At 32.8% G+C, this 13,797-nt stretch overlaps 1 protein-coding gene across 12 annotated transcripts in view; it reads right to left on the bottom strand.

The window, feature by feature from the left end:
• CHD9 (chromodomain helicase DNA binding protein 9) overlaps positions 1-13,797 on the bottom strand; it is a 226,208-nt gene that overhangs the window by 73,125 nt on the left and 139,286 nt on the right. For all 12 annotated transcript variants that reach the window (XM_058527805.1, XM_058527807.1, XM_058527806.1 and 9 more), the window contains 6 exons: positions 11,017-11,163; positions 9,996-10,064; positions 9,857-9,912; positions 9,055-9,172; positions 5,917-6,003; positions 5,550-5,687 (listed from right to left, as the gene is read on the bottom strand). In XM_058527805.1, the coding sequence (XP_058383788.1) occupies positions 5,550-5,687; positions 5,917-6,003; positions 9,055-9,172; positions 9,857-9,912; positions 9,996-10,064; positions 11,017-11,163 (615 nt within the window). The remainder of the gene's footprint in view (positions 1-5,549; positions 5,688-5,916; positions 6,004-9,054; positions 9,173-9,856; positions 9,913-9,995; positions 10,065-11,016; positions 11,164-13,797) is intronic.

Genomic DNA, 13,797 nt, shown 5'->3' with positions numbered 1-13,797 from the left:
CCAAATTAGTTCCACACAAACTCTTCCAGAAAATTGAAGAGGAAGGCATATGTCCCAACTCATTCTATGAAGCCCTGATACCAAAATCAGACAAAGACGTTTCTACAGACCAATATCTCTCATGAACAGAGATGCAAAAATTCATAACAAAACTTTAGCAAATGGAATCTAACAACATATAAAAATGGTAATACATCATGACCAAGTGGGGTTTTTGCCAGAAATGGAAGGTGGCTTTAAATTTGAAAATTAATCAATGTTGATTAACAAACTAAAAACCAAAAATATGATATTCTCAACAGAAGTAGAAAAGGGATGTGAAAAATCCAAAATCTATTCTAATAAAAACGCACCAAGTTTTGAACAGAAGGGAACTTTCTCAACTTGATAAGATTTTTTAATGAAAAAGCCAAAGCTAACATCATATGTAATGGTGAACGACTGAAGGCTTTCTCCCTAAGATTAGGAAAAGGCAAAGATGTCCACTGTAATCACTTCTATTCAGCATTGTACTGCAGGTTCTAACAAGTGCAATCAAGCAAGAAAAAGAAATAAAAGTCATCAAGGTTGGGAAGGAAAAAGTAAAACTACCTTAATTCATATTAGAAATGATTTATCTATGCAGAAAATACTGTGAAATCTACAAAAAGGATAAAACTAAGGAGTGATTTTAGCAAGGTTCCATGACACAAGATCAGTATACAGAAAACTATATTTTATACTATTGCAACAATTATAAATAAATTAAAAAAAATACCACTTATAATAGCATCCAGAATACAAAATATTTAGGAATAAATCTGACAAAAGTTTTGTGAGACTGGTATATTTAAAACTATAAAACACTGCTGAGAGAAATTAAAGAAGACCTAAATAAATGTAAACATATATCATATTCATAGCTTTAAAGAGTCAACACTGTTATTAATTCTTCTCAAATTGAACAACAGATTCAACATAATCCAACCAAAATCCCAGTAATGTTTTGTAGAAACTAACATGCTGATTCCAAAACTATATGGAAATGCAAAAGATCAGAAATATCCAAAACAATTTTGAAAAAGAAGAATAAAATTGGAGGATTTATACTGACCAATATCAAGACTTGTAAAAGTTACAGAATCAAGACTGTGTAGAATTGGTGTAAAGATAAAAAACAGATTAGTGGAATAGAACTGAACAAAATTCATCCACATATATTAAGTCAACTGATTTCTGACAAAGTCAGAAAGGCAATTCAGGGGGGTAAAGATAGTTTTTTCAAAAAATGGTGCTAGAACAATTAGATACCCATGGGCAAAAAATGAACTTTGATCCATACATTGTGCTATATATAAAAATTAACACAAAATGGATCACAGACCTAAAGAGTTACCTAAAACTACAAAATTTCTAGAAAAAAACAAAGGTGAAAAATCTTTGTGAACTTGGGTTATGTAAAGATTTCTTAGATATAAGGCCAAAAGTATGATCCATAAGGAAAAAATAGACAAACCATCGAAATTAGAAACTTTTGCTCTTTGAGAGACTTTGTTAAGATGGTGTAAAGATAAGCCACAGACTTGGAGAAAACATTTGCAATCACATATCTGATAAAGGACTTGTACTCGAATATATAAACAATTCTTAAAGCTCAATAATAAAAAAACAAACAAGGCTATAAAAAATGGGCAAAATATTTGAATAGGCACTTTATTAAAGATATACTAATGGCAAATAAGCTCATGAAAAGATGCTCAACATCATTAGTCATTAGGAAATGCAAATTAAAACAATATCATACCATTACACACATATTAGAATTGCTAAGATTGAAAAGACTGATCATACCAAGTGTTGACAAGGATGTGAAGCAACCAGAACTCTTATACACTGCTAGTGGCAATGTGATATGGTATGACTAACTGGAAAAAAGCTTGACAGTTTCTTAAAAAGGTAAACATAGAACTACCACATGACCCAGCCATTTTACTCACAGGTATTTACTCAACAGAAATGAAAGCACATGTCTAGACAAAGACTTGTATACTAATGTTCATAGTAGCTTTATTTCTAATAGCCAATACAAATATTGGTCAACAGGTAAATGGATAAACAAATTGCAAGATACTACATTACAACAGAATACTACTCAGTAATGAAAAGGAATGAACTCTTGATACATGCAACATTAATCTCAAAATAATTATGCTGCAAGAAAGAAGCCATGCAAAAAAGAGCATATATAGTCTATTTATAGAAAACTATAGAAAACTTAAAATAATGGATAGTGACATCAAGAAGATGGTAGTTGCCTGGGGATGGGTAAGGAAGATTTGGGAAGGAAGGTTTACAAACGGGCATAAGAAAACTTTTGGAAGTGATAGATAGTTTATTACCTTGATTATGGTGATGGTTTCATGTCAAACCTTATCAAATTGCACACTTTAAATATGTGCAGTTTTTAAAATTGTATGTCATTTCAACCTTAATAAATCTATCTTTAAAAAGGATGATATAGCTGGGTCTGGTTCAAGAGAGCAATGTAAGAGGATCCCGAACTCACCTCTTGCCACAGATACATTGAATCTACAGTTACATACGGAACAATTACCTCTGAAAGCAACCCAAAAACTAGCTGAGAGACTCCTACACATCAGGCAAATGAGAAAAAACCCACATTGAGAAGAGTAGGAGAGGTTGAGATACCATCTCTCCATAAATCCAGCCCCCAGCATGGCAACCCACAATTGGGAGGGAACTCACAACCCTGAACTTCTCCCTGTGGAGTGAAGGGTTTGAAGGCCACACCTGGCACCTCAACTTTTAAGACATGCACCTGAGAGATGAGCCCCCAAAACATCTAGCTTTGAAAACCAATAGGGCTTGCATCCACAAGACCCACAAGGATACAGCAAACTGAGAAACAGTTCTTAAAGGGCTTAAGCAGACTCACATGGCTACTACCCTGGCAACTAGCGCAGAGGCAGGTAACTATAAAGGATGATGTACATCAAATTTTCTTTCATATATTTATATCTACCATACATCTCTAATCCACTTTTGATATTCATGGTACAAAGTATTTTTTGCAAAATAAATCTAGAAGCATAATGCTGTATGTAAACAAAATTTATTCATTTACAGATATATTTATTAAAATACAATTTTTCTTCCTTAGCAATAAAAAGCTCTGCAATGAATTTATTCTGGACAGCTAAGACATAAACTTTCTGAAGATTGCTGGATAGGTGGAGAAATAACCTTATCGTAGCCCCAAATCAGCAGGGTCCAGGTGTCAGCAGGATAAATAAGTTTCTGAGAAACAAGCAAAAGGTTTCCTATTGTCTTCCACTTTTAAATGATATTATACTGTTACTAATCAACAAAATTACACCTCTAAAAATTATCAGGATGATCAGGGTCAGTGCATGGTAATTATGAATGAAGAACAAAATAGGCTACTGAAAACAGAACTCGTTATTAAAGCCATGCTGCTCTCAATGCAATTAGGATTTACTAAAGAAAATATTTCTTAAAAGGTAGCCAATGGACTTTAAAATAATTACCACATAATATTTCTTTAATTATTGCTTAAAATAATTTCCATATAAAATCATATTTTCCATAATTTTCTTTTCAGTTACCCAATCACTATTAATATTTCATTAGTTTGGGAAGGGAAGAAATTTCATTTCCAGAATCTCTAAAAATCCTTTACATGTTTTATACACTATTTTATTTAATAATAATAGACTGGCAAAACAATCACTTACCTCCTACGTTATTTAACTATGACAGACTAGCGCTGTTGTCAAACCGATTTTATATTAATTAAAGAAATTAACTCTACTGGCTGAGCCCCCTTTACCTACACTATATAGCTAAGGCAGTGGTTTTTCCCCATCATGTTCATGATCGCCTTTTTAAAAACATATGCCTGGGATCCACTCAGATATTCTGATTCTGGAGCCAGCAAATAGGGACTAGGCGTCTCTAATTTTTGAAAAGTTCCAAAATTCTGATTCTGATATGTACCTCTGACTGAGACTCACTGATCTAAAGAAATAGCTTACTTGATCATGCTAAGGATCAGGTTACCACTGAGGTATAGCCCCCAATTCCAAAAAGAAAATCTTTCCCTTTCACAACATCCCTTGACCCACTCCTCTCTGAACTAGTTAAAAAATTTTGTTTCCTGGTTCAAGGAAAGGCATTTAGAAGTCAAAAATGAATGGAGGTGAGCTGCTGTTCTCTTGGTAATAAATTACAGATATTACTGGAAGATAAATTAAGAAGACTAGAAAATAAGAAGACTAGGAAAAAATTATTATAAAAACCATGTGATCTCTTCCACAGAACAATTAATTCATTTGTTCCTGTCTTTACATGTATAAACTCCCTCTTTGTGAAGTAAGAAATTTCTATGACTAAACTATACTTGAAAGAGGACAGGCTAAGATATTTAATAAAATCATCTCTGATGTGAATTTCTTTTGGTTGGCTCCCAAAACTAGATTCACATGACAATAATCCCATGTTTCAAAGAAATGAAAGTAAAAAATTATATAATTATTAGCAATATCACAACTTGCCATAGCCTTCTAGAATTCTAGTTTGTCTACTAGAAAAGTCAATAACCTACTCAAGTCTTTTTTTTTTTGAGCAGGGAAGAACTACGCACGTAGTCAATAAGAAATCAGTGTACCTAATTTACGGAGGGCTTTAACAACATTCTATACAAAAGGTTCTTCTAAAAATAAAGCTACTATGGAAGTAGATAACTATTTAGTTACGCAGAAATAACCGGTTTACAGAAAAGGAGGAGAAGGTGGATATAGTATGGATTTTTCTGTGACAGAGAATTAATAACTCTACTTAGAACTAAAACTGATATTCTTGATATTTTTATAAATGACCTGAGAGAAACGGTAGTGGGAAACTTTTAAATTCAAAGATTAGATATAAGTGTTTGCAACTTTTCTGAAGGGAAATCTGGAAGGAAATACTCATTAAAATTTTAAATGCACATATGCTCTGACCAAGCAATTACACTTCTGATTTATCTTACAGAAACTTGTACAAGGGGCCTCAATGTTCAATGTAGCATTGTTTATAATAGCAAAAAACTGGAGTATCCACTAATGGACGAATAGTTAAATTAACATACATATGACACTATGTAGCAGTTAAAAAAATACAGTATTAACTGTATAGCAAAGACTAAATTAAAAATTCAGGGGCCAGCCCAGTGGCATAGCAGTTAAGTTTGCACCTTCTGCTTCGGAGGCCTGGGGTTTGCTGGTTTGGATCCTGGGTGCAGATCTATAGTCACTGCTCATCAAGCCATGCTGAGGCGGCATCCCACACAGAAGAGGTACAACTCTAAAACTATGATATACAACTATGTACTGGGGCTTTGGGGAGAAAAAAGAAAAAGAGGAAGATTGGTAACAGATGTTAGCATAGGGCTAGTCTTCCTCAAAAAAAAAAAATTTTCAAAGATTACATTAACCTGCTGAATTAAGAAGTGCTAAGATTTTATAAAGTTGTCCAAGACATGTTCTTACCAAATGTCTCGTGTCAGGCCTTGAAGCTTGCAATTGTTCAAACTCTTCTATTTTTGCTAGATCTACATCTTCTTTCAGTTCCCAAGTACTATCTTCATACGGCAATGAGCACCACTTTACTAAGTAGTAAATAACAGGCTGTAAAAAATTTTTTTTCATGTTATCATTTTGAAAAAGAATAGTAAGAAACAGCTTAAATTGAGAATCATTAGAAGTAGTTTAAATATACTAACTACATCAGTGAACACCAATGAATCATTTTTTAGAGTTTTTAGGTCATTAACTTCAAAAAAATACTAAGTTTTAACATTTAGACAGTTTTAGGTTTTTCTTACTTACTTAAAAAATATTTTTACCAAATATTTACCTCACCAGTATCTTTATCTTCACAAAAAGAGACTTCTAACACTCTGTCTACTTCAACATAGTCTGGGTTAAATGGTTCTTCTTCCATCTAAAATTAAAAAGTTACTTAATTGATATTTGACAAACACGTAGACAGATAAAAATGAGATAAAGACAAATTTACTAGCTATTCACTACAGAACAAACACGTTTGATTTCAATTAAATTTCCAATAAATGGAATATTTTCATTTTAATTTCCAAAAGATATCTAGGATATTTTTCTATATTATGAATCACCCTGCTAAATATAATAAAACCAACCAAATAGCACTAAAAAATAAGGTACTCCAGACAATTAAGTTGCTCTAGAAGATATGTTCTTTAACAATTTCCTAAAAGCAGCCTGTGTACCTTTCTTTTGCTCTTTCCTCATGTCAAACAGTTGAAGATCAATCACCCCACCTGTAGGCTCATCTCTCAGTTGTATCAAACACTCTATCTACTGATGGTTCCTGTGCTCAAGACCCACTTACCCAGCTGAATGCAAACTCTCCATTTGAGCTACCTCAAACTCAACTGCACTCAGTTGAAGACTTACTCTTCAACCTACACTTCTTCCTGTATCTTCTAACTGGGTTAATGGTAGCACAGCACCCGGCCACCCCCCAGCCATACTCCCAGTTACACAAGCCAGAAATGGAGAAGTCATTTTAGATTCCTTCTCTCTTTTATCTCCCACATCTAATGAGTCATCAATTCATACAGACTTTACTTTTTTTTTTTTTAAAGATTTTATTTATTTATTTTTTTCCCCCCAAAGCCCCAGTAGATAGTTGTATGTCATAGCTGCACATCCTTCTAGTTGATGTATGTGGGACGTGGCCTCAGCATGGCCGGAGAAGCAGTACGTCGGTGCGCGCCCGGGATCCGAACCCGGGCCACCAGCAGCGGAGCGCGCGCACTTAACCGCTAAGCCATGGGGCCGGCCCCCAGACTCTACTTTTAATTATAACTCAAATTGGTTCCTCCTTCCTCATTCTCACTGCCTTCTTACTTGGACCTTTGCAAATAATCTCCTAACTAGTACCCAACTACTGTTTTGCTTCCTTTTAATCCATTTTCACATCATCCCCAGAGTGATCTTTCTCAAACATAAATCGTACATATTGCTCCCTTGCTTCAAATCCTTCACTGACTCTACGCTGTTCGGGGATCAGGTCCCTCATATTACATTTTTTGGGATGAACAGGATCCTACCTTTTCCTTGAGCCTCATCTCCTAATGATTTGACACAGCTGTACCCCAGACTTCATGCTCCAGAAGTACAAAAACACATGCCTTTCAAACTCCATGTTTATCACGCCCCTATGTTTTTACACTCCTTCTTCTCTCCTCTGAATAGATTGCTGTTCCTTCTCTTGTCTGCTTGGCCGATTCCTACTCATTCTGGAAAACCTTACTTTCAACAGCCTGTCTCACCTATCTTTGCTGCCTCTCCTCCTCTGCTTAACCTCTAAATGTTGTAGTACTCCATTGCTCTGCCTTTAGTTCTCTTCTGTATCTTAAACCTTTCCTGAGTGATATTATCATTTCCATGTTTTTATATAGGACACACTTGGTAACAAAGAGCACTGCCTAGCACCAGAATTGTATAAGGTGGTACTTCAGGAAAATCTGCATAACTCCAATTTATGTTGTACGTGAGTCAAGTGAGAAAAATTAGTCTTTGTGAAAATTTAGATTAACAGTTAAGTACTTCTAAAATCTTCAGCTCATTGGAAACTTCTATATCAGAGTGAGGAGGCAAGAAATTTTTGAGGACGTCCCAGCACCCATAAACTGATAGGTCATTAGAATCAACAAATTTTTGAAGTAGATTTTATAATTACAAAAGAAATACAGTGATAGTGACTTCCTGGTGGAAAAACCTGCCAGATACCACTATAAGGTAATGATTTAAATTAATACCACCAGTAATGGGGCAAATAGGTATCATGTACCTCCTGATATGATTCACTGAGAAGGATACAGCATCATTTCTGCAATATTCTTTTAAAAAATGAATGACCTGAATCCTGAGGAAACATCAGACAATCCCAAATTTAGGGACATACAATCTACAAAATAAACCACCTATACTCTTACAAAATGTCCAAGTAATGAAAAACAGAGCAAGACTGATTTAAAGGAGACCTGACAACTAAACGCAACATGTGATGCTGCATTGGATTCTGGACCAGAACAAACATGCACAATTTTTGCTATGAAAATACTAGTAGAACAATTAGTGAAATATGAATAAAGTCTGTAGATGAGATAATAATACTACATCAATGTTAATTGTTCTATTATTGTGTAAGAGAATGTTTTTAGAAAATAAATACTGAAGTATTTGCAACTTACTTTCAAACGGTTTAGAAAAACATGTATGGGAATGGGAGAGAGGCAGAGAGAAAGAGAGAGGGGCAGGTGGGCAGAGGCAAAAGGGAGAATGAATATGAATTATAAAGCAAACAGGGTAAAATGTTAACATTTAGAGAATCTAGTTAAAATACCTGTGAAATTCGTTGTACTATTTTTGCAACTTTGTTAAAAATAAAAAGTCTAAATATTTTTCAAACTAAAAAGCTAAAAAAAATTTAGATAAATCTGAAACTGCTCTACAATGTCTATTAGAAGAAAAAAGAAAAATATTTAGAGGAGGAAAGGACATCAGACTAATTAGTGAGGCCTAGAAAGATAAATGAACAATGTTTTGTTCATACACACACAAAACTGGTATAGAAAATATGCAACATACTTCATGCACTGAAAAATCTTATTTTCCATTTATTTGCTACATTACCATTTCCATTACTTGAATAATTTTGCTGATAAAACTCTTTGAGATATTAACACACTCATTCAACTCTAAGTATTGAAATACATACTAATTAAAAAATACAAGAGTTATCTACCACTCTGAATTATTAGTGCCTATTTCAGCTAGTTTCCAAGCTAAAATTGGGAAAAGAAAATTCCTATATGTAGACAGCATTTGTATTCAAATATCAAAGTTGGAAGCCTAAGAAATAAAATGAATAATACTTAAATTTTTTGTACATAATACTGTATGTGTTCAGAGTTCAACACAAAATAGTCTCATTAATTTTTCTTACGTCTGCAAAAAAATGTGCTCTTTGTGCTTGTCTCAATTTGAATCGTTTGATTTTCTGCTGGATTCTTTTATCTTTCAAAAGCTGCTGTTCTGTGGCCCACTCACAGTGAAGATAGGAGCTAAAATTTTTATAAAAATGATATATTAGAATCATATAGGAAACCATTTTTTAGTTTGTTTAGATTTATTTTTAATCATAGCATCCAATACAAAATATTACCTTCAACTTTACAAATAGGTAATTCACCATTTAATGTCAATAGACTCCATATAATTTCTAAAATAAAGCCATTGTGATTACTATATCCTAAGAAGATTGTAGTCTAAAGGTCTGCAATTTGCCACACAGAAACAAAATGGTAAACCGAATCATAAGGGTTACAAGATATGATTTATCGTTTATTTCTTCATTGTAATAGTTTTGTTATGATCAGAAAGCTAACTTGTTTTGAAACCAATGTAATTTTATTTAAAACACTTTCTTTCACCGAAGTATAGGAAAAAGTTGAACAAAATCTGAAAAGTTCAACAATACAAATATAACAAATAATGTCTATAAATTTATAAAAGCATATTTTATAAAGATTCTTACATTTGGGTGTTAATATTTTCTTAAAAAATTCAATTTTAACATGAAAAGTTTTCAAATAGTCTTCATTTTTAGTGATTTTTAAGTTCATGCAATAATAAATAATAAAACACTAAAATGTAGACAAAATAAAATCATAATTTAACTTAATATATTTAAATATATTAATTTATATTTAACAGCTTTCTATTATTTTTATAACTCAAATACTTACTAATTCTTGTATTTTACAAAAAATTCTTCTGCATCAATCATCACTCCAGGTGATATCTAAGAAAATAAAATCAATAATTATGACTTTAATAATCAGGCTATGGAATAGAAAGTATAAAATGTAATGTACCATTACTTACTTCCTTTTTTACAATTCTAGAAGATAGTATTTTGTCCACAATTGCAGCATCTTCTTCACTTGGATTCTCCTATGGAGGTGAGGAAAGAAAATACGATGGCACATTCTGAATATTCCTTTAGTTGTCACTTTGTATGTTTATGAATACACTAAAATTCCACAAATATTTATTTAGCACACGTGCCAGGCACCATGTTAAACATTAGGAATACAAAAATGGAAAAAGAAACCATTGTTATTGTCCTAGTCATCATATGCCGCATCATCATCATCATCATTGTAAACGTACTGTGCTTTTTAATGTGCTAGGCATTATTCTAAGCACTTTACATATATTAACTAATTTAATTCTTGCAACTACACTATGAGGTAGGTACTATTATTATCTCCATTTTACAGATTAGGAAGCTCAGGCATAGAGAAGATAAGTACTTGCCTAAGGTGTCAGAGATCACTCAGTTGGCAGATGAGTGGTTGGATCACAATCCAGATAAAGGAGATTAAAACAATTATACAAATATTTAGGAAAGCATATGAAAAGACACAGAGGTGTGAAAACAAGGCAACTTGTTCATAAGGCCAGATGACTGAGTGCTTGTAGAGAAGTGGCAGAAGATAAGGGAAAAAAATCCATACAAAGGGCTTTATACACTGTGCTAAAAAGGCATCATTATTTTTGTAAGACTTAGGAAACTATTAGAGGAGTTCTCAGTAGAAAAGTACTGTGATCAGGCTTGCAATTTAGATATATTCTGCAGATAAAATAGTTGGGAGAAGTCTCAAGAATACATATTAGGAGGTAGAAAATACAGTGGCAAATTGGATGAAGAAGCAAAGGAAAAAAGAGAGGATGAATCCCCAGGTTTCTGATCTTAATAACTAATGGTTCTATTAACTACAATACGGAATCCAGGAGGAAAAGTTGGAGCAGGTTTTAGGAGGAAAGATAACGAAAGTGTTTCATTCTAAGGATTTATGTTTGTTTAAAATGTTTTGTAGTCATAATCCCAAATGTGTCTTACCACAAATAACTGTAAAGGCTGTTCACCAGGTAAAGGAACTGAATTCTTTTTTATTTTCATAGAGCCTTTAACTTCTTCTTCAGATTGTTTCCCTTCTGCATCTTCTGCATATTTTTTTCTTTTAATTTGTCGATTTGATCTTCTTTTCTGTAATGAACCAAAAGTATCATATTTATATAGTTTATTTTAAAGGAAAGATTTTAAAAATAATTACTCCTAGTGTGGCAATTTTATACATTAAATTTCCAAAATTGTATTCAACATTCATCTTTTCTCATTTTTCCTTTTAATTAAAGGAAGATTGTAATTTGCCCTTTGTCACAGGCTTACAATCTTTAGTTTTACTTCCTAAAGTTCCAAATAACAAAGATTAGTAATACCTTTATTACCTTCTTTAGAAACTGTTAAGAATAAAAAGATTTATTTTATTTAATTATTTCACACCTTGTGCAAAATATGTTTTATTAGTAATATCTTTACATTTTATTACTTTTCTTTATAAACTATTGTTAAGAAGAGTAAAAAGGTATCTGTTTTATTTCTCTATTTCACACCTTGGGCAACAAATATTTTAAACTATTAACACTTTCACAGTTTTTGCCCAAAACCTTAAAAGTACATCAGATGAATACTGGTTAAATAATTATCAAGGGCAAAAAACTAGAAGAAGAAATTAAATAATATTTGCCACAAAACCTATGAACTTGTATTTAAAACAATATAAAACAAGATAATACAAAATGTTTTCAGAGTGTGTATATTATTTACACACAAAATAATAAAGTATTAAATCTACCAAATAATTAAATGTGAATGAAGGAGGAACTAGTGTTTTACTACCTTTACTAGCTTCCCTTAAAAATAAAGAACATCATTGTCATAAAAACAGAAGTAAGCCTTTTAAAAAGTATTGCCATGTAGTAACAATTTTAAATAATCTAAGTAATTTTACATCAGGTATCAAACACACATAGCTTTACTTACCTCCCTAAATATCTAATATTTGATGTTCCCACCATAAAAACAAAATCTCATATTGGCTTGAAAATCACAAAGAATTTAGTTTTGCTGTTTTACACCTCCCCCAAATCTCGTGGGTGGAGGCATCTTGGTCAACTGCTCTATTGCTCAACATTTGGTAAATCTTTCCCTTCTTCCTTTTTCTACTCCATTTTCCTCTACATATTCAGTAACTCCCATCACATCCCCCCAAAAAACCAGCAAAATAATCCATGTGCTCTCCTTTTGGTTTCTGCCAACGTCTTCAATTTGGTAGGTCTTTCATACTTCCATAGCCATGACAAAAAATGGCTCAATCAGTGCAGCAGAGTGGGGACAGACTGTTATTTGCATCCAGAACGGTTGCAGTGGCCTTTAACGCACTTCTGCCTCTTTCTCTTAAGTAGAAGAATATTGAGAGAAAGAAAGGCACTACCATGGTGAGTCAGCTCAGCCAAACGTAGTAGACAACTCCATGGCCCATTCAGGATGGGTCACTATCTCTTGGCCATGAAGACACTTACATTTGCAAAACTCAACCTAATACTTTTGTTAATATGGGAGACAGGAAGGTGACAATAAAAATTATTATAAAAGGACTTCTAGAAACCCAATTTTCCCACATCCTATTCTGACAAAGATGTGAAATATTTATTATTCCCTAATGGGAGGGGAATTCTATGGATCTCTGATCTAATATTAGGCTAAAGGAATGTTTAGAGTTCTATTATGGGCATCATATAGTTCTGAATGTTCAAGAATAGTTTAAATTAATAACCAACAGTGACATTTATTATTCTAACAATAACATGCATGACCAATGTTATATCTCACTGGGCACAAATCTTCTAAATAATGAAGTTTGAGAATAATTCAGCATACTTCTAGAAGATTCTGTTAGATGTTTTCAGCATTAAAGTTTCCTTTCTGGTCATTTAGGTATCTATTAGTACTTTGAAATGCCTCACTTAAGTCTTTAGTAAATAGTAAATGAGCGGCCTAAAAGAATCCTTTGAACTCACACAAGTGCACATTTAGTTAATTCTTCACAAGACAGAATGAAGGCCACTTATTGTAAACTGCTTCCTCATCCTATGAAGACTTTATCAGTCTAAAAGATTAATTAAAAAGTCTGTGAGTTATAAGATAATAGCTGATTTCATCATAAATTATATTTCACTAGAGCATACAGTTACACATTAGGCAAAGCCAAATAAGGTGCCACTCACCAACTATCTTTCTCTGTCACATAGTATCTCTACTACTTAAAAAAAAAAAAAAAACTAATTTGATGTCTACATTTCAGGCTAATGTGCTTTTTTCTGGCTTTCTTTGTCCATACTGTTTTTCAAAGCACAATTTAAAATACTGACAAATTCTTTCTTCAAGTTTCTTTTTTCTAGCATTTTTCTTCTCATGTCTTAAAGGCTGAAGACAGATCAGTCCATAGCACTTGACACAGAGGTCAGAAATATTATGCTTGTAAATGACTAATACTTCATTATGATAATAACCTACTACTTTCCCAGAATAAGCCTAATATAATGGGCTGCAGGGGCTTTTGAAAAAAATTTAAGTCTCTAACTATAGTCAGACTACTGAAGTACTCTCTATTAAGATCAAAGGTAGAAAAATTAAATATCAGATTCACATTTTTAGATTTCCAAACCTTTAGATTAAATTACTTTTCAAGTCTTCAAATCTTTGACAGTCCACTGTGGTTGAAAGCTACATGGACCTCTCCATCATTTATATAATGATACATTTAAATACATCAATAAT

The sequence above is a fragment of the Diceros bicornis genome, chromosome 32 (assembly GCF_020826845.1).
Source record: "Diceros bicornis minor isolate mBicDic1 chromosome 32, mDicBic1.mat.cur, whole genome shotgun sequence".
Lineage (NCBI taxonomy): Eukaryota > Metazoa > Chordata > Mammalia > Perissodactyla > Rhinocerotidae > Diceros > Diceros bicornis.
This window is presented reverse-complemented; position numbering and strand designations above follow the sequence as displayed.